The sequence below is a fragment of the Rhinatrema bivittatum genome, chromosome 4, assembly GCF_901001135.1.
Source record: "Rhinatrema bivittatum chromosome 4, aRhiBiv1.1, whole genome shotgun sequence".
In the NCBI taxonomy this organism is placed as follows: Eukaryota; Metazoa; Chordata; class Amphibia; order Gymnophiona; family Rhinatrematidae; genus Rhinatrema; species Rhinatrema bivittatum.
In genome coordinates, this window is record NC_042618.1 from 114,678,818 (window position 1) to 114,703,710 (window position 24,893).

Sequence of the window (24,893 nt, forward strand, 5' to 3'; positions counted from 1 at the left end):
TTAAAAGAAATCCAATCATTCCTTCAGAATACTAAAAGCTCCACAGACTGTCTTTTGGAGTCAGAATGGGGTGGGTCTATGGAACGATCTGCTGTATTACAGGAACGAAAATAAGCAGGTAAGAACCAGTTTTCCTTTCCTGTACATACTCAGATCATTCCAGACCAGTGGGATGTACCCAAGCCACCTTATTCTGGGCGGGCCTCCGAAAGACCAGCACGCAGGACTCTCTCACCGAAGGATGCCTTCTCCTGCGCCCTGACATCCAAATGATAAAACTTGGTGAAAGTGTGAATGGAAGACCAGACAGCCACCCTACAAATCTCCGGCGGAGAATGAAGTTGACACTCTGCCCAGGAGACCACCTGTGCCCTTGTGGAGTGAGCTCTTAACCTTACTGGCGCCTGCTTCCCTTTAGAAATGTACACAGAAGAGATAACTTCTCGAATCCATCTAGAAATGGTAGCTTTAGTTGCTTTGTCTCCCTTCTTGGCCCCGGCAAATAAGACGAAGAGATGGCCTGACCGTCGAAAAGCATTAGAAACCTCCAAATAGCGGAGGAGGATGTGCCGCACATCCAACAAATGTAGCTCCCTTTCCCAGGGGGAATCACGGGACCAGTCCGAAAATCCTGGAAGTTCCACTATCTGATTGACATGAAAGAAGATACCAACTTGGACACGAAGGAAGGAACTGTTTTCAAGGATACCCGGTCCCGGTAAATTCACAGGAAAGGGTCTCTACAGGATAAGGCTTGCAGCTCCAAAATCCTCCTTGCCTAACAGATAGCCACCAGGAACACTATCTTCAGAGACAAATCCTTCAATGACGCCCTCTTCAAGGGCTCAAAACGGAGCTTCGCATAGAGCGTGAAGTACCAAATTTAAGCTCCACTCCAGGCATTCTTTGCGCACTGGCGGACGCAAATGCTTCACCCGTCTAAGAAACCTGATAATATCCGGATGCACTGTCAGCTTCTGACCCTGAGCAACATCTTAGAGGGCTCCCAAAGCAGCTACCTGAACTTGAAGCAAATTAAAGGCTAAGCCATTAGCTAACCCCTGCTGCAGGAAATCCAAAATCTGGGACACCCCCACAGCCATGGGGCTCAGCTTCCTCTGCAAGCAACAACCTCCAAACACCTTTCAAACCCTGGCATACGCCATCAACGTAGCAGGTCTCCTAGCCTGAAGAAGAGTGGAGATTACAGACTCCAAATACTCTTTCAGACACAATCTCCGCCTCTCAAAAGCCAAGCCACGAGACAGAAGTGATCGTCCCGATCAGAGAATATAGGCCCCTGATGCAGGAGGCATGGAAGATGAGCAAGACGTAGAGTGCCGTCCTCCGCCAGTCGTACCAGAACCGCGAACCAGGGATGCCCAGCCACTCCGGAACCACGAGCACCATGGACCCGCGATGCAACTCTATCCACCTGAGAATGCAGCCTATGAGAGGCCATGGAGGGAAGACAGAGAAGAAAGCCCATGAGCCATGGACACACCAGAGCATCAAGCCCCACTGATCCGTGTTCCCTCCTTCGACTGAAAAACCGATCCGTTTTCGAGATGGCTTGAGTCGCCATCAGGTCCAACTGCAGAGCGCCCCAGCTGGCGCAAATGTGATTCCACGCCTCAGAGGACAACTCCCACTCTCCGGGTCCAAGAGCTGTTGGCTGAGGAAGTCCGCTTGCATGTTCTTCACTCCTGCGACATGCGACGCCACCGCAGGGCTCCTGGTTCCCCCCTGCCTGTTGATATACGCCACCGTGGTCGCGTTGTCAGACAAGACGCGCACCATCCGACCCCTAAGGGCAAGAACACTTGAAGGGTCCGGCGAACGGCCCTGGTTTCGAGACTGTTGATGGACCAATATTTCTCTGACATTCGCCACAGGCCTTGAGCTGTCTTGTCTTGACACACCGCTCCCCATCTGGAGAGCTGGCATCCGTAGAGACGACCACCCAAGCCGGGGGGGGGGTGTGTGTCCAACTCCACTCTTTCTCCAGGTTTCGACACAACAGCCACCAAAAGAGACTGTGTCTGGGTTCCTGAAGAAGAGACAATGGAATATGGAACTGCTCCGACACAAGAACCCACCTGGACAACAGTGCATGCTGTAAAGGTCTCATGTGTGCAAAAGCCCAAGGCACCAGCTCTAATGTGGATGCCATGGAGCTCAGGACTTGGAGATAATCCCAGGCTGCTGGCACCTTCAAGCGAAGAAGGCCTTTCACCTGAGTCTGTAACTTCCGCACTCTGTCACCAGGAAGACCTTGCCCTTTTGCGTGTCGAACAGCGCTCCTAGATACACTAGGCATTGTGTGGGCACCAACTGGCCCTTCTGCAGATTGATGTCCCAAACAAGAGACCGTAGCGTGGTCAACATTCTCTGGAGAGATCTCTTGCAGTCCTCCCGAGACTTTGCCCGGATGAGCCAATCGTCCAAATATGGATGCACCAAGATCCCTTCTTTGCGCAGAGCTGCTGCCATTACTATCATCACCTTGGTGAATGTGCAAGGAACCGTGGCCAGCCCAAAGGGAAGAGCCCGAAACTGAAAATGCCAACCCAGCACCTTGAACCTCAGGAATCTCTGGTGGTCCTGCTAGATCGGAATGTGCAGATAAGCCTCCGTTAGATCCAAGGACGCGAGGAACTCCCCTTTGCGCACCACAACAGGCACCTTAAGGAGCATTTCCATGAGGAACTTGGGAACTTGTAGGCGCCGGCTCACCTTCTGCAAGTCGAGGATAGGACGAAAGGACCCTTCCTTCTTGGGAACCACGAAGCACACTGAGTATCGACCCTGGCCCTGTTCCGCAGGAGCGACTGGACAAAAGGCATTGAGATCGAGTAACCTCTGGAGTTTCGCCCACATGGCCTCTCACCTGCTGCGAGAAATCACACGAGACTCTACAAAGGTGTCTTGAACTGGATACAAGAAATCTTGAGCGTAACCGTGGCGGACTACCTCCAAGATCCACCTGTCTGAGGTAATCTTCTCCCACTCCTCGCAGAAGCTGGATAATCTGCCTCCTACAGCTTCCATGTGGGAGTGGGGGTCCCTGGCCTCATTGGGTAGGCTTACTACCCCCTAAGCCCTGACCTGTACCATCTCTGGGAGTCCGACGACCTCCACGAAAGAACTGCAGACGACCAGAGCTTTGCCTGGACCTGGGGGGAGGAATAGGTTTATCAGAACGAAAGCACAGAGAATCCCTAAAACGAGCTCGTGAAAGAAAAACCTTCTTACTCCGTTTCCTATCTTCCGGCAACCTATTGACCTTAGTCTACCCCAATAGTTTCACCAACTGGTCCAAATCCTCCCCAAACAGGAGTTTTCCCTTGAAGGGGAGATTACAGAGCTGCGCCTTAGAAGACAAGTCTGCCAACCAGTTTCGCAACCATAAAAGCCTGCGGGCAGCCACAGAGGAAACCATACTATGCACAGAGATGAGAACCAAATCATACAGAGCATCTGCAACATAAGCCACTCCCTCCTCTAGGCGGGCCGCTTTCAAGGGCAGAAAGTCACCCGCTGCTACTCCCTCCGCAACCTTCTGGACCCAACACAGACAGGCATGCTGCATCACGCTGGCACAAACCGCCCACCTGCAGGCCGAGCGTGGAGACCTCAAAAAAACACTTCAGCTGAATTTCCAGTTTGCGGTCCTGTATGTATTTCAAAGCAGCCGCCCCAACCACCGGGATTGTTATCTTCTTAGTGACTGCCGAAACAGCCGCATCCACCCGCAGCACTTTCAGAAGGTCCAATGTCTCCAGAAAGAGGGGGTAAATTTTAGCCATTGCTCGGCCCACCTTCAAGCCGGAATCAGGGAAGTCCCACTCCTGAGTCACCAACTTCCTGATCTTCTTGGGCAGAGGAAAGGCAGTTGTCGGTCCTCACAGACCATTGAGCACCAGATTGACTCCCTCACTATCAGACTCTTCCTGGGAGACCTTAACCCCCAACTCTTCTAAAACTTGGGGAATTAATGGGTGCAGTTCCTCCAGCTTGAGCAGCCGGACAACTCGAGGGTCATCTCTGCCATCTTTTACATAAACGGGTAAATTTTAAATCGGCCATGCGTGTAAAAAATAGGGGTTACGTGCAGAAGTGCTGGGCCAAAGGAAAGGGGCGGTCCAGGGGAGGGGCTGGAGGTGGCCGGTGTAGCGGCTATTTGCTGCTGTGCCAGGGAAGCGCGCGCTGGCAGTTGGCCAGCGCGTGCAAGTTGCTTCTGCTCCAGAGGAGCAGCAACTTAAAAAAAAAATAATGTAAGGTAGGTTAGATTTAGGGGGTGGAGAAGAGAGAGGAAGGGGAAGGGAATTTCCCTCTCAGTACGCTCCTTAATTGGAGCAGACTGGGAGGAAACTGGGGAAGGCCGGGATGCGTTGCGGCGTGAAAATTATATAAGTACCCACCCCCCCCATGCGCCGCCCGCACACGCACATGCGGATTATAAAATCCTGCACATATGTGCGCGCGGCCCCCAGATTTTATAACATGTGTGCGCCGGCGCACATGGACGCGTGCGAAGGTTTAAAAATCTACCCCAAAGTGTCACCCCTCCACCAAGTTGATCTACCTTGTCATGTTGATATAATTTACACCTTTGTATTACAGTGTCCACTGGTTATCCTCCTTTCACCATGTCTCTAAGATCCCTATTATGTCTATATCCTTATATAATGTCATACATTCTAACTCCCCAATCTTACTGTTCAGATTTCTGGCATTCGCATGTGTTTTTTTGAATTTCTGTTTCTATTCCCAACCTATTTTATGTTCAAACAATTTTTTGTTGAGTAAAAGGCAAATACATTCCACCCAGGCCGTGTTGACACTTCCACAGCCCAGGAACTTATTACAAATAACAGCAAACAGTAACTCATTTACAGATATGGAAAATCCCCCTCCCCGAGACAACCCCCCCCACTTCCCCCCCCCCCCATATCCCAGGCTCCTGATTTCTTACTCCTCACGGTGGAGGTTGAGCGATATTCCCAACCTATTTATTAGCAGAGGATACAGGCAGTGTAAAGTCATTCATATCTGTGTGCTCTTTATTCACAATCATCTGGACTACTTCAGCCTAAAGCACAACTTCTCTATTGGGAGAGTCTAACTCAGTGGCGTAGCGAGGGGTGGGCGGCCGCCCCGGGCGGCGGGTCTAAGGGGGCGCCAAAACACCTGATAAAATAAAATGTGTATGCTAATTTGCCCTCCCCGCTGAGGAATGTGCCCGGATCCGCCATGCCTTCCTTTCCCCCCAGTACCGCAGAACCACTCACACCCCTACCCTCTGCTGCGCCACGGGAAGGAACAGGGCTCGGGGGCGGGGCCGAGGTGTGAGAGGGGCGGGGCCTGTGCGGAGAGGCTGGAGAGAACGAGCGGCAGGGGCGGAGCTTGTGCGGAGAGGCAGGAGCAAGGCGGTAAGGGGCGGCGCCTCTGCTGAGAGGCCGGATCGAGGCACCAGGGGACGGGGCTAGAGTGAGACGATAGGGGGCGGTGCCTGTGCGGAGAGAACGAGCGGCAGGGGCAGGGCCTGTGTGGAGAGGCCGGAGTGAGGCGGCGAGGGGCGTGACTGCTCAGAGTAGGCGGGAGGCGGCGGTTGCGGTGGTGGCTGCGTTACTCGTTTCCTTTCTCTCAGGACTTTCCCTATTCTTCCCAGTCTTATCCCAGGCGTGAGCGCGGGCAGAAGTGAGGGAGCGGCGCCCTCCCGCCGGGAGAGGGGAAGAGGCGAGAGCCCGAGGAAAGCTGGACGAGGTAGGTGAGACTCCAGCTGCGTCTTTCTCAACACAAAGCCCGTGTCCGGCCCCGACGGCGAGGCGCGCCCCTGGAAACAGCGCCGAAAGCGAAGCCCGGGCGAGATGTCCGGTACCGGCTCAGACCTGGCAGGCTCCGGAGGGGTGATATGTAGTTCCCTGCCTCTTCTCCTCCCCCTGCACCCCCTTGACTTGCAATGTTACCGCCAATTTTTATGCAAGATGCAAATCATTGATGGAGGGAGGGGGTGCCGAAGAAGTCTCTTGCCCCGGGCGCCAAATTGTCTAGCTACGCCACTGGTCTAACTTTCCTGTTTTGCAAGTATCCTTGGAAGATACCTCCCCTCTGAACAATGCACTTCTGAGTGACTCTCAGCCTTCCCCTACGGTAGTTTAAAAGCTACCTTATCTTCTTTTAAAAAGTTAGCTCCAGCAGCAGGGCTCTATTCTGGCTAAGGTGGAGACCATCCCATCGGAACAGTCTCCCCTTAATCAGAATCTTCTCCAGTTCCTAACAAATCTAAAGCATTCTTCCCTGCATCATTCAAGCAAGCTTTCCCAGACACAATCTAATATCACGTCATAGATACAAACCAAGGACTTCAAATATTCAGCCATTAATCATGCCATTTTTACATAGCATTTAATTTATTTGTATACCGTTCAACCGTTTATTCTTTCCTATCTCTTCCTTCTTATCCAAGTTCTCCTACCCTTGTTATTTGTAACTGCTCCTTCGATCACCACAGTTCTAGTTGATGTATTTAATGCACTCCCGTTTCATGTAAACCAGCAAGATATGTGCTCATGATTGCCGGTATATAAAAACCTTAAATAAATAAATAAATAAATAAATCAATCATCATTTCATCCACAAACTGAGACTCTGAAGCTCAGCCTGCCTCTGGGGTCCTGCATGTGGAATGGGAAGCATTTCTGAGAATGCAACCTTGGAGGTTCAAAATCTCAATTTCCTACTAAAAACCCTAAATTTACCCTTCACAACCTCCATCTTACCCCTTTCCTATATTGTTGTACCACAACAGCCAGCTCCTCCCCAGCACACTCTAAAATCCTATCTAGGTGGTACACAAGGTTTGCCACCTTCCTACCAGGCAGGCAAGATACCAAGTGATCCTCATGCCCACCAGTTACCCAGCTATGTACATTTCTAATGCTGTCAACTACAACTGCACTCCTAACCCTTCCCCTCCTGGGTACATACCCCTGGAGACACATTCCCTACTGGGCACATGCCCTTGGAGACACATGCCCCTGCGAGAAGATAAAGTAGGTCCTCTTTCTCATTTTATTTACATTTTTTTTTCTTTATGCTAAATTCAGTGGTACATTCTGCCTCTAATGCATTCCTAGTAGATATTAATATATCTGCTTCTGTATTCTAGATTCTCCAGTAAAAGGTTTCAGTGGTAGGAGGGAGACAATTTACTCTGTCCAAGTCCTGTAACAGGCATCTTCAGGATCCAAGGGAAAAAACCAAAACAAAACAAAAAACTACGCAGCCAATGTTCTCCGCAGCTGGGGCAGCTGGGAAAGTTCTGCAGCTACAAAGCAGAGTTGAGTAAATTTAACCATTTCTGGGTAGACTGTCTTACTTGTATAGATGGCAAATATGTACACTGAGATCAGTGTAAGTGCCAACAAGTCATATTATAGCTCTGGTCATAATAGAAGACGCATCTCCCTGGCAATGCATTAGAATTTCACAAGTCACCATGGTCTCGTTCCCTAGCTGAGTAGATGAACTCTCCCTACAAGTTTGATGAAGGTTGCAAAGTCAAGAGCCGAGGGATTCATGCAGTGCTCATTTGCTAATTGGTATTTATTCAATTTATATTTTGCCTTTCAGCCACTTCAAAGCAGATTTCATTCAGGTACTGTAGGTATTTCCCTGTCCCCAGAGGATTCACAATCTGTACACCTGAGGCAATGGAGGGTGAAGTGACTTGCTCAAGATCACAAGAAGTGGCAGCGGGATTTGAACCCTCGCTTTGCAGCCCACTGCTATAACCACTAGGCTACTCCTCCACAACTGATGAATGCACACAGCACCATTACCAGTTATTCCAGTACACTCCAGGAAAGCCTACCTTGCTGTGTAAGAAGTAGAAATTGTCACACATCTTTAGTCGAAAGTGGCCTTTCCATAAGCTGTCCAGGTTTATTATTCCAAACTTGTACCCTCCCTGGTCAGTATCGTTTTTTACCATGAACGCCCGCTCACTTGTTGCATCTGCCTGGAACAGGAATAATAAAATATGATCTGTTAGCCAATTTAACCAGGGTTGGTCTGGGGTGTCCGATGGGCCTTCCCACTATTTAAAAGAACCCCGTCCTCTTACTGCTGAAGAGTCAAAAGTATGATCACTGGGACAGTCCGGTGGCTCTGTGGTAGTGCTGCACACTGCCTTGTGCAGGACCTGGGTTTATTCCCAGCTCAGGTCTTTCATTCCCCGGGTCGGCACACCTGGGAATGCTGTGGAGGCAGCGTTCAAAGGCCCCGACGAGTAACAAAGTCATAGTCATCGTGCAAAAGTGACCCCTAGCAGCAGGATTTAGGACCTATGATTGTATGGTTCTAGAAGGAGCCAGTGAAGACTGATAACAACATAAGAAATTGCCATGCTGGGTCAGACCAAGGGTCCATCAAGCCCAGCATCCTGTTTCCAACAGAGGCCAAACCAGGCCACAAGAACCTGGCAAGTACCCAAACACCAAGAAGATCCCAATAAGTTAGAATCCCTGGGTAGTTGAAAATGAAGGCTCATGGCTCCAGATCCCAGCCCTGGCTCTGATTGGGCTAGAAGCCGAAAAGAGGCAGGAGGAAACTGCCGGGTCACAAAAAGAAATGTACTGTCATGTCCACCTTAGCAGGGTGCTAGGAAAACACCCAGGCAAGATCTGCTGGCACCTGGCAGGACTCGTAAGAGACAACCAGTATTAGAGGAACTCAGATACACCTAAGACCTGCACCTGTATCTGTGTGACCCTCCTGCCAGACATGCCACCAAAAACAAGGCAAGGAAAATGGCACTCAAAGTGTTAGTAAAGAACTATGAAACCTCCCCCAGCTATAATGGTTCAGATCCTGCTTGTTTTAACTTGCAGATACAAAAGACCATTGATAAATAACTGGACCATGAGGAAGGCAAGTTTCAGAAGGATTTTCCTACAGGCAAACAAGGGTTTACCCAAGAAAACATGCCTTCTGAGAATTGCCTCCTCCCCGCCAATGCAGGGGGAAGTACACGTGCTGTCCACAGCTGTCCAGGCAAAGTGCATGCAGGGTGTTTAATTTTTAACTCTTCACGCATACTTCCTGGTGGGGAGTTTCCATTTGCAAACTCTGTAGGTCCTTTTGTACCCCTGGTCCCCACCCACCAAGTCAGATTTTCAAAAGGAAATATTGGCAAGAAGGTTCCCTCTGAAAATGAGCCCTCAAGCCATCTGAAAATTGGCCCACTTACTCTGCGTTGCTGCAAAAAAAAAAAAAAAAAAAAGTTTCACAAGAAACGATCCCGAACCATAAAAGATTGGAGGCAAAACAAAATCATTTCAGTAACCAGACTCACTTTCCCCTCATAATGAACGTAGAGCTTGACTCACCAACATTAGCTGGAAATGGTCAGCTCCTGTGCCAGCACAGAATTCTGGATTCCGAATCGTCACCTTCTGTCTCTTCATACAATTCGCCTTCAGTTCATGGACACGCCTGCCTCAACAAACAGGGCAACACAGCTGTACTATCATTTGATACTAAAGCCAAAATCTGGGGAGAGCAGAGAAACTTTGCTATATGGAACTGCTTCTTTACCTTAAAATCTAAGAATCTATGAAAGTACTGAGAGGAGGAAAGTATTTTTAGGAATACGTGAATGCAACGAGACAATCTTATGGATTTAAACTTGGCCAATGACAGGGAGAATTTCCATAAATACACATACTGCAAATACTGAAATAACGGTGCTCCTCAAATACAAATGTTTCATCCTTTCTGACCTGTGATTAAGATCTAGAGTCATGCAACATTTGGAGTGGATCCAAACAAGTTTTATATGTTTCTCAACGGTTCTTGATGACTGTTGAGCTGAACATGGTTTCAGGAAATGGTAAGACAAAGAAGAGTGGAACCATAAATTAAAACCTGATAATTCGATCAGAAACCTCAGCATACTTAGGAAATATTAGAAATCACTCCCTAGAAGCAGTCTAGATAGAACAACCCCAATGTTGCAGATTCACACCATCGTGCAAAGAATAAACCATGTAATAACTATCCAAGCTTTATAACATATGAGAAAACACCTTCACATTAGTCAATCTTTAAATTCATTATTTTAATTTTCTAAGCTTCATTGCACAGTTTATAGTAAGAGTACTGTGTCATCATCAAGAGTTTTCTACCACAAGACACAAGCACTTTACTGGCAGACAATTGCACTAGCTATGTATAAGTACAAAACTTCCCCATCCCCTGAAATATTGAGAAATTACTACTTACCTGATAATTTCCTTTTCTTTAGGACAGTCAGATGAATCCAGAACAAGTGAGTACGCATTCCTACCAGCAGATGGAGATGGAGTAAACTGACGTCACAGTATATATGTCCCTGCAGTGACATCAGCCCGCCAGTATTCTCTTCAAAAGCAACTGTGGACAGACTAGCAAAAAAACTTGATGAAAAACAGATCACCATTGCAATACTCAACCAACAGGCAACACTGAGCTCAGACAAGAATGTAATAACGTTAGCCTAGGGACTGAAGTTACACTTACCAGTAAGCCCTGTAACACAGACCCATGGGAGGATCATTATGCAATCATAAGGCAGCCAAGGGAGGGAAGCTGGATTCATCCCACTGTCCTACAGAAAAGGAAATTATCAGGTAAGTATCAGGTAAGTAGTACTTTCTTAGCGTCCCATCAGATGAATCCAGAACAGGTAGGCTGTACCCATGCTACTCCGGAATAGGGCGGGGGCTGCCCGTGGTCCAGTCAAAACCGCACAAGCAAAGGCTGCATCTTCCCAGGCTTGCATATCCAGACGATAATACCTGGAAAGGTGTGGAAGGAGGACCACATCACAGCTCGGCAAATGTCGACGGAAGACAACAATCTAATTTCTGCCCACGATACTGCCTGAGCTCAAGTGGAATGGGCCCGAACCCGACTGGGTAATGGCTTTCCAGCATCCACCTATGCACTCATGACTACCTCCAAAATCCAGCAAGTATTATAGCCCGCGAGACTGGCTTCCCCTATCTAGTACCGCCATGGCATACTCAAAGATCCAGTGACCTCCAGATACCTGACAATATGCTGCTTGGCATCCAAGGATAGCAACAGATGAGACTCTTCTACATCTCTCTCCTTGAAAAAAGATGGCAGGGAGCCGGACTGGTTCAACTGAAACTCAGAGACCACTGTCGGTAAAAAGAGAAACAGCTCATGGCAAGATGTTGCAACCGTCTGTCTATGACGGCTTTGCCCTGCCTACCTCTCACTTCTTGCAGCTCCTCCTGCTCACCTCGGACTAATGGCCTCTGCGGCATCTGTCTGCCGTCCTCACCGGCGTCCCCGGACCGGCTTTGGTGCTGCCTCACGCCATGCTCCTCCAAGGTCCTTGGGGCGCGCATGCGCACGCCACCCTCATCTTTATTCTCACGTTGGCGTGAACCTCAGGGGCGTCCCCCTGATATGACATCTCGCCTCCCGGATATTTAAGCCTACAGCATTTGCTAGCTCATCAGGTTAGCAATGGAAACCTTACAGAACCCTTACGGATGGGATTCGCTTTCCGTACCGAAGCTACTCTGCCACTCCAGCGTTTCTGGAACTCTTACACCCTTCGGGGTTACTAACGGGGTACCCACTCCTCAGGGGCCTCTTCTGCTTCTTTCAGGTGCCATCAGGAAACCGGTACTAGCTCCTCGAGGGCCCATGTTCCCTGAGTCGCTGCCTGCATCTTCAAATCCTTCTACTTGGAAGACTTCACTATTTCCATCAGTGAGTACAGCTACCATCTATTCCACAGTACTGCTTCACTGGAACCAGGTACTCGCTCCTCGAGGGCCTGCCATCTGCTCCAGTGCCAGACCTCTCGTCTAGTGGAATCTCTGTTACTGCTATGCGAGTACAATACAACTGAGTCTCTCTGCTCTAAGGGGTCAGGTACTCGCTCCTCGAGGGCCTGCTCTCCTTGTCTCGGAGCTTCTCCTAATTCTACCTGGGACTCTGAATGCTTCTCATTGTGTACTCATAACTCTCAGTCTCTTTCCACTACAGCACAGCCTTGCAGAGGATTTGCTGTTCCAGCGTTCTGTGGGAGACGCGCCCAGCCGGGCTTCACATCTACTACTCACTACTGCCACCTCTGGTGGTTTCCAAGATTGTTTAATAAAAGATTCAAATCTGTGTTTGTGTGTCCAGAGTCTAGCCTGACATCGTGGTCCCTCACGGGACTGGGACTGCCCCCCCCCCCCCCTCGTGGGCATGGTCAGCTGCCAGTGTGTCCAAGGATCCACCAAACACCACTAACCATAACACAAGACAAGGCCTGCAGCTTGGAAACCCTACGCGCAGAACAATTTGCCACAAGGAACATTATTGTCAAGGTCAGAAACGCAAGAACAGAGTACACAGCGAATGAAATGTAGAGCCTACCAAAAAATCCAAAACCAAATTGAGACGCCACAGGGGTTTATATTTATTTATTTATTTATTTTTAGATAGGCGCTCAACTAGGCAACTAGAAATTATGCATTCAACACTTAGGTGCACTTACGTAGGGGCCAAAACTTAAGCACACAAAAAACTTAAGCACACACCACCACTTTTGTGCATAGATAAGCACGCGGCCACTATACATCATTTAACGTGGGTGCATATTGTAGACACACAGCGAGACACACATGCCGGACCGACAATCCTGTAGAGGGCAGTCTTACAAAGCGCGCAAAAAGCTGTTACGGCCTACCAAACAAAGCACAGCAAAAAGCCTTGGAGCAAGACCTAGCCTAAGGAGGCTGCTCAACCCGCCAGGTTGCTCACATCTCTCGACCTTCCATGGACAGGAATGAACGTCAGACCGGCGCACTGAGCATGGAGACCAGGGAAGGAGGAAACCCTATACAACAAAAAACCGCCTGCTAAGTCTCTGTATCTATTTTTTACAAACTTACCAGAGCTCAGCCATACCTGGCTGAGCACAGAGACTGTCTCCGGCTAAAGGCAGAGAGGGCATGTGCTGTCACTGCCGCGCTTGGCTTCCTGCACCCGCTGCCTTTCAGCTGCTCAAGCAGCTAAGTCCACACCAGTAAATCCAGCTACCGGACCAAGGCACACCTCTGAGGGAACACTGAAATCACCTCAGGAATTCTCAACTGGGGGAGGGACCATTTGGTATCACCACAGGAGAGTGGGGCAAATTTTATCCTCAATTCTCCTTTATTTTAAAATGAAGCAATCCCCAGTGGGGAGACGTATGTCCACCATCTGCTGGAGATGGAGATTACTGGCAGGCTGATGTAACTGCAGGGGTGAATATACTGTGACGTCAGTTTATTCCGTCTCCTTCCTCTGGTAGGAATGCATAACCCACTTGATCTGGATTCATCTGACTGGAGGCTAAGAAATAAGCTGATTAGGTTGGCTGAATCACTGCAAGCTATCTGCTAGTGTAGATAGAGTCAAATAACTGCAGGGAGATAACCATTCAAATAACTATTGAAGGGAGATAAATAGCCATGGCCTTTCTAAACTCACACTGCATTGCTGCTTCTCTTGTTCCATTCCTCCCAGGCAAAATATTCTTTTCCCCTTTTAACCAGTGGCTGGTAGGGTTACTGGCCCTTGTGAAAGAAAAATTAACTGGAAACACAAAGTGACAGAAAACAAAAAAAAAAAAAAAGCTTTGAAAATTTGCAAGAGCTGGGCCACTAAAAATTAGCTGCTTGAATTCTTGGCAGTCCTAGGGACAGGGGTTAGGTTGCTAATACTGGTTTTCAATGCTAGCCAATTAACTTAGCTGGCCAAAGATAGGAACTGCAATAGTGATCCTAAATCTAGGTGGTAGATCCTTTGACAACCTCCCCCCCTGCCCATGATCTCTCTCCTGCTGCTGCCTAGTACCTCTGATTAATCATGAAGCCTCCTCTGCCAGTCAATGTAAACCCCCAGATTCTGTTGTTCATCCTCATCCCCTCTCCTCATCTTAAATCAACAAACTGCACTAACAGCCCTACCCTAACTCTTGGATCCTTCCTCCCAGCAATCATGAAAAACACAGACCTTGCCCCCTCTCTCTCTCAATGTCAGCAATAATGAACAGCCCTCGATCCTCTTTCTCATCCCCAGAATCTCCACCAAAGAGATCCCAGTGAAGAAGCCACAGGACAACACAAGCTTACCTCCCACCAGCTTGGCACTGGGAGCTTATGTAGGGGAAGTGGGACGAGAGGGTGCTCTTCATTAATCTGCCCAGCCAGATTTAGGCCGATTTTCAGTTGAAAACCTAGTCAGCTGTGTCCAGCTGAAAATCAGCTTAACTTAGCCGGCCAAAATCTGGCTGGCCACATTGGGCACTCAGCCCCCTTTTGAAAACGGACTCCTTAGTGCAGAGGTCCCCAAACTCACTCCTTGAGAGCTGCAACCCAGTTGGGTTTTCCAGAATGAATATGCATGAAATCTGTTTGCATACAAACAGATTTCATTTTTAACGATTGTGGAAATCCTGAAAACCGTTGTGGCCCTCGAGGAGCGAGTTTGGGTTAGTGAATCCCACCCAGCATCACAGCCTGAAGAACTTTCACCAACACCGCACAAGAACCTTACCAGTTTCCTCATTCCTTCAAGCTGGGTTTAGCTCTGGGACCACAGGAAAATCTAATTTTATAAAACTTTCTTGCATAGGAAAAAAAACAATTAAACAGCCCTGTTTAGAAAGCAGTGGGGCTGATCTAGAAATGATACATGTGCTTGAAGGGGAAGAAATCTGAATGAGAAAATGTTTTTTCCAGCAAGTAGAAAATGGAAGAAATCTTTTGTAATCAAGTCTTGAAAGAAATGAATTGATTAATTAGCTGAGGGGAAATGTTGGAGCACTTATGTTTCCCTTTAGGGGAAGGCATTAACAATGTTTGTTCTCCTTTATTTCTATTTATTTATTTATTTCTCCATGGGGAAAATCCACTGGTATGGAAAGACTCAGTCCCAGAAAATCCAAATGTCGTTCACTTCTGTACTGCCTAGGGTTGGGAAACAGTAATGTTGCACCATTAATCCTTTAAACACCAATGCAGGAAGCTACGAGTTCCGCACCTGCTCAGGCCAGCGCACTGCTAGTGCCTGGGTTCCCCCTTTTCCAGCATGCTGCGCAGCTTCCCGTGTTGGGACAGGCTGGGCCGCTATTTGCCCAACCCGGGGACTAGGAGTCTCCTCCCACAGCTGCAGGCGACTCAGCTTGAACAGGTAGCCATTTCAATTTCACTAGCTTTTATACATTTAGATCCTTACATATTAAGGCGACTGAAAACGGGACACTTCTGATAGTGCATTTACCACATGCTTTAAGACTTCCATGTTTAAGATTTTTTTTTTTTTTTTTAAGATTTAATTACTCAGGGGGATCCAAGATGGCCGATCAATGGATAGCAGCGCGAGAACTCATATTTTGTTTCCTGCATTCTTTTAATCCTATTAAGGGCAGAAAGAGGAAGCCGAAGTCGGACTTACCCCGCAGCCCACACAATGCACCTCTCTATGGGCCCGATGGATGCCCACGTTGCCCGCAGCCTGTCGACGCCAGGAAATCAGCCGATGGAAAGAGTGGGAGGCGGAAAATGTGCTCCCTTCTCCCCCAGGCTCGCTTTCACCTTTGGGCCCAACTGAGAGAACGCCGCCCAGGAACCCCACTGCAGTTTGAGTCTCCCTAGCATCATACGGAGCATCACTAGATGAGGATACCAATGCAACGCTCTTAGCGAGGAGTAGTGAGGAAGGCGTTGCAGCAGCCAGTGGTGAGGCCACCTCCGTGCACTCGGGCAGAATGATTACTGAAACCGAAGGACTGGGGAGGAACAGAAGATCTGTTGTTGGACCATCAAGTGAGTCTTTATTACAGTTTCAATCACCCTTGACTGAGGTGAGACCTACTTCTTTTTCCTTTGAATCCATTTGGGATGTCATAATGGACCTGGGCAATTCTATTTCCAGACAATTATCCCTTCTGGTAAAAAAAATTGTGTGGAGCTGGAAAAATGAGTCCAAATTTTGGAAAATACTTCATTGGACCTGGGTCAGCAAATTCTGTCAATACGAACTGATATGGGTGAAGTTAAACAAATCCAAGAGGCAATTGTTAAAGAGAATTCACATTTGGCCTCTAAAATAGAAAATTTAGAAAACATAGTGAGGAATAAACACCTCAGGCTTATTAATTTTTCTAAAGGAAATGTTTAGGAGATATTTAATAGAAATTTTGCACGTACCTGAGCATGCTATTCCTCCTGTTTCCAAGATCTACTACCTTCCTCCCTTTAACAGGGGATCTGAAGAAACAACTAGGGATGCTCAAGCGAGCAACTCCTACTGAAGGTCCCGGTCTAGATGTTTCTGCTTTGGTTGAGACTTCAGATGCTTAAATGGCTACCCCAGCCATGCTGATAATATCTTTGGTTCTCGAGCCTGACAAGGACTGGCTATTAAGATTTTTCTTTTGACATCGCTCTGAAACCTTCTTGCAATTAAAAGTGAAAGTATTTCCTGATGTCGCTAAACAGACTCAGAAAAAAACAAAAGCAATTTTTCCTTATGCATCCTAGGGTTCAACAACTGGGGGGGGATTTTTTTCCTTAAGTTTCCTTGTAAGTGCTTGATCAAGTATCCGGATATTTCTTATGTTTTCTGACCCAATTTTTAAGTGACAAAATTGTTATTGCCGGTTCCCCTGGAACAGCTTTGCTCTGAAATTTCAGTACCTTGTTCTCTATTATGAAGCAGGGCTGCTTTAATTACTGATCTACTTACTTGTGGTAATTTTGTGAAAAATCCTTATGATCTATAAACTCACACCTGCACACTTCACAAAATCTCATTCACATGGACCTGGACACAGAACAGTGTAATTACCATGAGAAAGATTAGAAAACAAGGACCTTGGAACCAATGACAATTATCTTACCTGCAATAACTTGTGGAACTGAGCAAACCCAGCTGCCTCTTCTGGAGAAGAAATAAGGAATTCAGTCCAGTTCGGATAGTTTTCTAGATAAAAATAAACATTTATTATAGCAAAAGAATATAAGCAATTCGTTTCACTGCATATGATTTTGTCACACAGGCCATGCCAGGAAAAAGATAAAAAAGTCAGGGGTGAAGCTATGACAAAAAGGTGCAGCTTTAAGTCTTAGGAAAGGTAACTTTCAAAAGGACTTTTGTGGTAAAAACACTCTTTTACATGTAAAAATGGCCTTTCACAAAATTGCCCATCTGATAAGCAGTAAACGTATGCATGTTATGTCCTGTCTGCATGTAAATTTACTCGATCTGAATGGAGAAGTTCCTGGTGGCTGAATTAGGGAGGAGATTTGGACTTAACTCACATACTTTTGGACTTTAAATATATGTGTATACATTTTTTGAAATATCTGTGCAGTCAATTTAGCAGGTGTAATTTCAGTGGATAGATTTGGTGGGATAAATTTTCGAAAAAAGCTTTGAGTGATTGCTTTCGAGGGCCAAAGAGTGGACTCCTAAATGTTCTTCTACCTGTTACCTTCCCAACTGCCCTGACCACTGTGCTCTGTGTCTGCCCCAAGCAGGTTTACATTCTCTTACAATCAGGCCGATACAGTAAAGTTCGCGGGAGAGCGGGCAAGCGCCTGCTCTCCTGGCGCGCGCACAGGCCAGTGACCTGTGCGCACGATTCAGTAAACTAAAATATTTAAATTAGGGCCGGCGGTAAAAAGAGGCGCTAGGGACACTAGCGCATCCCTAGCGCCTCTTTTTGGACAGGAGCGGCTGTCAGCAGGTTTGAAAGCCGATGCTCAATTTTGCCGGTGTCGGTTCTCGAGCCTGCTGACAGCCACGGGTTTGGAAACTGGATGCCGGCAAAATTGAGCATCCGGTTTTCAACCTGCGGGCCGATTTCTAATTTTTATTTTTTTTTAATTTTCGGGACCTCCGACTTAATATCGCCATAATATTAAGTCGGAGGGTGCACAGAAAAGCAGTTTTTACGCTTTTCTGTGCACTTTCCTGGTGCCGGCAGAAATTAGCGCCAATTTCTGAAAGTAAAATGTGCGGCTTGGCTGCACATTTTGCTTTCTGAATCGCGCAGGAATACCTAATAGGGCCATCAACATGCATTTGCATGTTGCGGGCGCTATTAGGTTTGGGGGGGTTGGATGCGCGTTTTCGACGCGCTATTACCCCTTACTGAATAAGGGGTAAAGCTAGCGCATCCAAAACGCGCGTCCAATCACAGGTTAACAGTGCGCACCACCGGAGCGCACTGTACTGTAATCGGCCTGAATTTTGGTTGCTATTGCCACTGCTGGTCTCTCCCCCCTCTCAGTAAAGTAGTAATTTCTCATGTTTCCTTTGTATCTTCCTCCCTGCGAATTCATACCATGGCCCACTGTCACTGAATTCCCTCTTTTAAGGAAAATGTAATCCTCCTCTACGTTTTGAACCCAAGTATGTGAATGTTTCCATCAAGTCTTATTTCTAGCCTTGAATCCATTGGGCTCGCGGGCAAAACTCTAAGTTGGTTTACATCTTTCCTTAAAAACAGGTATTTCAAAGTCTCCTACAACAACAAATCATCCAACGCTATCCCCCTCGAAACAGGAGTGCCACAAGGATCGGCACTATCACCCATACTATTCAATATCTACCTTATACCTTTATGCCATCTCCTATCAAGCCTAGGCATCACGTACTACATGTACGCTGATGACATACAACTCCTCATTCCAATAATTTCCTCCATAGAAGATGCAATGTCAAGAGCAACCTCACACCTTGATGCAATCCGAAACATGCTAATCAACCTAAAATTATGTTTAAATATGAGCAAAACTGAATGTATTCTCATCGTAAGAAAAAACGCTGGATCAAAAACCACACCACCCTTCCAAATTGACAACATCCACATTCAACTTAAAGACAACGTAAAAGACCTTGGCATATGGTTAGACAATGAACTAAACTACAAAAAACACATTACTACAAGAACAAAAGAGGGCTTTCATAAACTACAAGTAATCAAACACCTAAAACCGCTGCTTCACCCCCATGATTTCAAAACCGTCCTACAAGCCCTCATCTTTACCAGTTTGGACTATTGCAACTCTCTCCTGATTGGTTTACCTAAAACGTCCTTAAAACCTTTGCAGTTACTTCAGAATGCTGCTGCCAAAGTCCTGACGGGTAAAAGAAAATCTGACCACATAACCCCCGTCCTCAACTATTTACAGTGGCTACCGATAGAGAAAAGAATAGAATTTAAAGTTCTCACAATTCTTCACAAAGCAATTTATAAAGCAGACTACACAGCCCTGAATAACATCATACATATTCATAGATCACTTCGCACGACAAGAACAACAAGTAAACTCCAACTAGTGATTCCATCACTTCCACATGCCAAACTGTCCTCCACAAGAAACAGAGCCATTTCCATCATTGGCCCGAAGCTATGGAATTCGTTACCTCATCACCTGACCACTCAAGAAAACATAAAATCTTTTAAAAAAGATCTTAAAGCCTGGCTACTCAGCCAAACTCTCATAGACAGCACTCTCAAAGATTATAAAGGATAAATCCACAGACCTCTCCCTCTGTGTATCCCTCCTTCTGACATACAATCCCCCTCCAATGATTAACTTTCTTTCTGACTCCCAGAATCCCTCCCATTTTGCTCTATAGCAGATGTCCCTTACATGATTTGAACTCTGATATTTTCTTATACCTATTTTATTGTATATCTTGATCAGTTATGATCAGCATCTTGATCAGTTATGCTATTGTTATAACAGTGTTTGCAGTTTTTTGCTGTTAAATTACTTTAAATGTAACAGGTTGTTGTAATTGTAAACCGGTGTGAAGGCAATGCTGCTATACCTCGGTATATAAAAAATGCTAAATAAAATAAATAAGCAAATAAATAAGTCTTTCCTCTAGTAAGTACGAATAAAATGAAAAATCAAGAAGGTCCAGAGTACTAATCACTTGTGACATTTAATATTATTTTGCAGAATCCTCTCACGGCTTGAAGTGCAATCTTGGAAAGATTTCAGTATGGAACAGAGGGTAAAGGCTGCTTGCTGCCTACCTTACTCTGCTGGTCTTCTTCTAAAAGCTTCAGTCTTTTGCTCTCCATCTCCCTCTGCTGAATGCTCTCCTTGGTCAAAGGATTGCAGTTGTTATGCCCAGGCAAGAGACGAAAATAACGATTCTTTTCTGGGTCATAGTAAAAACCTGGCAATTCTTTCAAAAGTAAAAAAAAAAAAAAAAAGACAAAAAGATAAAAAGGATTGCATTCAGAGCACATTCTTTAGCCTTCTGTCAAACTCCGTCATCAAAAAGTGAAGTTCAATCTGAAGAGATGTTGGTCAGTGAACACCTGACATAACTTTCAGTGGCATGCATGCAGAACTACCATCAAAAGCAATCTTTCTCCAACAATGCTGCAGTGCTATACATCTATGCCTGTCCATCTTAAGGAAATGCTACTCAAAGAAGCTCTTCAATAGAATGATTTTCACGTAGTTTTTCAGTCCCTGGCATTTGCAGGTTTGGACTACTGCAATGCTGTGTTTATTGGTTTAAACATTTACTAACCAGAGTGGGATGAAGGTGCTCCTGAATGCAGCAGTTCTTGTGCTTACTGGAGTGTGGCAGAGGGACTATATTACACCTATTCTTAGTGCTGTGTTAAGTTTAAAATGCTGGTTCTTGTACACAGGGCCTTGAATGCCGATGTGTCTTTGTGCATTAGTATGTTCCTGAAGATCTACCACCTTCCAAGGAAACTTTGATCCAGTGGGTCCAACTTAATCAAATAGATGGTATATCAAATATTAAGATTATCAGAAATAAGGGCAAGGATATTTGTGCTCACTGGTCCAGGAACATGGAATTCCCTTCCAGATGTATTTAAGATCTGACAGCTGCATTCACTGTTTTAAAAAGCAAATTAAGCAGGGCTTGCCTGCAGCACCATAGGCAGACCAATGTAACTGCCTCCCACCCCTAAAACCCACCCCGAGTTGAATGTGCCTTCTGACAGTGGTGGATTTATAGAGTTATGGTCATCCTCTTAAAGAGTGCACTTGCTTCTCGCTCTCTCACCTAGCGAGTGCTCCGTGACTGCTGCTGCCTCTTCTTCACATTTTGAAAATAGTGCCCTCATGTACCCTGGTGAGGCGCCGCTCTAGGCGACATCCTAGTCCTGCCAACCCGGAAATTAAAATGTCTCAAAACCCGCATCCACAAAAAATCTTAGATAATATTTTTTTTTGTTTTTATCTTTTTGTTTTTTATGTTTAATTTTCTTTTGTTAATTTATTATAAAAACAAATGTTTATAAAGGTGGTCGTTGCATCTCTGCTTAACTTCAGAGAACAATTTTGGAGATACAAACTACAAACTGAACATCCGGTTGGACTTAATGACCAGTTGACTGGTCATCATTATTGTGATTTGGTTATTCTATAGATTTAACTTCATTCCTTTTGGGAGTTAACGTCGAGTTACGCCAGAGGGTCACATGATTTGGTCCCTTTAAAAAGGGGACGCCGAGAATGGGAACTTAGGTTCGCCATTTTGGAAGAGGATCAAGGCAGCACATTGTGAGTGAGCCGGTTTAAGATTTAAATAACACATGGATAAGCACTTCTGAGAAAGGTTACAAGGAGATACAAGAGCTGAGATGATCCGTTGGCGAGCAGTGACCCCTGAAGAATTCATTTTTGAAACCTGGCCACGTCGGGTTCAAGTGCTCCTGTTCAGTTCATACAGCTAAGTGTTCTTTTCACGACGGCATGAGTTACAGCCTTATTGAAATAAGCATTTTGTCAATGAAATAACATTGTCTTTTAAACATTGTAGTGGCGAACTGTTCCCATTTTGAAGTTTGAATTTTTGAACTTTTTGACAAAAGCATTTAAAATATATTTGAAAATTTTTGATAAAAGCATTTAAAATAAGCGGGTGGACAGTGGTTTGTTCATGATTAAAATTAAAGATTGGGTTAACCTGGCTGCTACCTTTTCACATTTATGAAATGACCACCTTACACCTTATAAACATTTGTTTTTATAATAAATTAACAAAAAAGATTAAACATAAAAAACAAAAAGATAAAAACAAAGAAATATTATCATCTAATGTTTTTTGTGGATGCGGGTTTTGAGACATTTCGATTTGGGTATTACCTGCATCAGTGGATTTTAGTGGTTTGGGTTTAACTTGGAAATTAAAGCATTGCATTTGGGACTGTATGGCTAGAGAAATGATAGTTTATAGTTTATTGTTTTTCTATACCGTCACATCAGCAAAGCCTTCACACAATTGTATTAACAGGAAAAATACATTAAGTTAATAAAAGAAATAACAGCTAACATTACTAAAATGCAATTCAAGATGTTAATACAGTGATAGATTCTCTAGTATGAATAAAGTATGGTTATATTGTTTATCCTTTGAGACATTCAACTTTGGGAAAGGGGGCAGTTCAAAGATGATTGCAGATAGTGAATGTCCAGCTTCTTGTATTTATTATTATGTATGTACTACCTAGAACAATGGCTAGAGCAGATTATTTTAATAAAACAATAAAATCAGACTGACGCACAAGACAGACAGGTCGAAATGTTCCTTCAAGGTGAGGAGTGCAAAGCACTCTTAGAAGGTGCACAGTTTGTTCATGAAGGGGCTAGTTTTCTGAAACCATGACCTGGCGGAAACTGATGATGATGGGATCCACTAAGTGGGCTATCACAAAGGCCCACATTACAGGAACTGTTCAGTAATGTGTAGAGCAAGGGATGAGAGTGCTGCACCGCTTCACTGTAATGGAAGAAAAGTATCTTTTCTTAATAGCTTTCTGTTCTGCCTAAGGTCACATGATGGAATTTCAAGCTGGCCATATCCTTCTCACATATCGTAAAGATATACAGAAGCTTACAAAAAATCAAAATTAATTTTTAAAAAAATGATTTTTTTTCTAAACCAAATAAATTCAGTCCAGGAGCATTGAGAAAAAAAAACCCCTCTCTCTTTTCTTTGCTGTTAGCCACCTTGGCGTTGATTTTGAATAAAGCATGTTTCACATTTAGATTTTGTGATTTTTTTGCGAGTTGAGTTATGTCTGCATACGTTTTGACTTGATGACTTGCATAATCTGTGCCAGGACTCCTTGTACAAAGCAGCAGTGTGTTTTAGAACTATATATATATATCATAATTTTGTATTTATATTCCTTTCTAGAGTCAGCTCAAGGAGGATTACAACAGTTCAAGAATAAGTCCCTGTCCCAAAGAAGCAATAAGAGATAGAGAGACAAGGAGTGTCGCTGGGAGAAGGGCGATTTGAACCCTGGTTCCCAACCCACTGATCTTACCATTGGGCCACGCCTCCTCCCTTTGTTTTACACATAATAAAAATTGTATTTACCATTAGAAAGTAAAGATTTAATACAAAATAAAGGGAGTCAGATGGGCCACTAGATGTCCAAGGGGCAAAAGAGGTACTCAAGGAAGACGAGGAAATAGCAGAAAAACTGAATGAATTCTTTACCTTGGTCTTTAGGGAGGAGGATGTTGGGAACATACGCACATCTGAAACATTATTTAATGGTTGATATTCTGAGCAACTACAACAAATGTGTGTGTCAATGGAGGATGAAAAAGATCACATAGACAAACTATGTTTTCTTTATTTATGTATCCATTGTACCACAGTACATTGTACAATAGTAACAAATCACTGGGACTGGATGGCATCCACCCCAGACTTAAGAACATAAGAAATTGCCACACTGGTCAGACCAAGGATCCATCAAGTCCAGCATCTGTTTCCAACAGTGGCCAATCCAGACTACAAGTACCTGGCAAGTACCCAATAACTAAGTATATCCTGCTATTAATAGCAGTGGCTATTTTCTAAGTCGACTTGATTAATAGCAGGTAATGGACTTCTCCTCCAAGAACGTATCCAAATCTTTTTTAAACCCAGCTACACTAAGTACAGTAATCACATCCTCTGGCAACAAATTCCAAAGCTTAATTGTGCATTGAGTGAAAAAGAATTTTCTCAGATTAGTTTTAAATGTGCTACTTGCTAACTTCATGGAATGCCTCCTAGACCTTCTATTATCTGAAAGAGTAAATAACCGATTCACATTTACCCATTCTAGACCTCTCATGATTTTAAACACCTCTATCATATTCCCCCTCAGCTGTCTCTTCTCCAAGCTGAACAGCCCTAACCTCTTTAGTCTTTCCTCATAGTGCAGCTGTTCCATCCCCTTTATCATTTTGGACGCCCTTCTCCGTACCTTCTCCATCGCAACTATATCTTTTTTGAAATGTGGCAATCAGAATTGTACACAGTATTCAAGGTGCAGTCTCACCATGGAGCGATACAGCCATGGAACGATCCAGTCTTCAGGAATCATGGCTGTAAGGTGACCAATGTGATTCTGATTTTTAAAAAGTGCTCCAGAAGTGATCTAGGAAACTATATACTGGTGAGCTGGATGTTGGTGCTGAATAGTAGAAGCCATTCTTAAAACACAAAATCACTGGCCATATCGACAGACATGGCTTAATGGAGAAGAGTCAACATGGTTTAGCAAAGGGCAGTCTTATCTTACCAATCTTTGAGAATATGTGAAAGTATAAATAAACATGTAGATAAAGGTCAGCAGCTGATATAGCATATTTGGATTTTCAGAAGGCATTTGACAAAAGTACCCCATGGAACAGCCAACAGTGTTCTATTGTGGATTGGTAACTGATTAAAAAGCCAGAAACAGAGGATAGGATTAAATGGTCAGTTTTCCGAATAGAGACATGTCATTAATGGAGTATCAGAGG

The 24,893-nt window shown here is 45.2% G+C and overlaps 1 protein-coding gene across 5 annotated transcripts in view; it reads right to left on the reverse strand.

The window, feature by feature from the left end:
• DCAF4 (DDB1 and CUL4 associated factor 4) overlaps positions 1 to 24,893 on the reverse strand; it is a 61,277-nt gene that overhangs the window by 24,360 nt on the left and 12,024 nt on the right. For 4 of the 5 annotated variants that reach the window (XM_029598725.1, XM_029598726.1, XM_029598724.1 and 1 more), the window contains 4 exons: positions 20,126 to 20,280; positions 16,970 to 17,052; positions 9,396 to 9,501; positions 7,880 to 8,026 (listed from right to left, as the gene is read on the reverse strand). In XM_029598725.1, coding sequence (XP_029454585.1) covers positions 7,880 to 8,026; positions 9,396 to 9,501; positions 16,970 to 17,052; positions 20,126 to 20,280 — 491 coding nt within the window. Of the gene's footprint in view, positions 1 to 7,879; positions 8,027 to 9,395; positions 9,559 to 16,969; positions 17,053 to 20,125; positions 20,281 to 24,893 lie in introns of those variants that run through there. The other variant, XM_029598727.1, reaches the window with a different exon arrangement.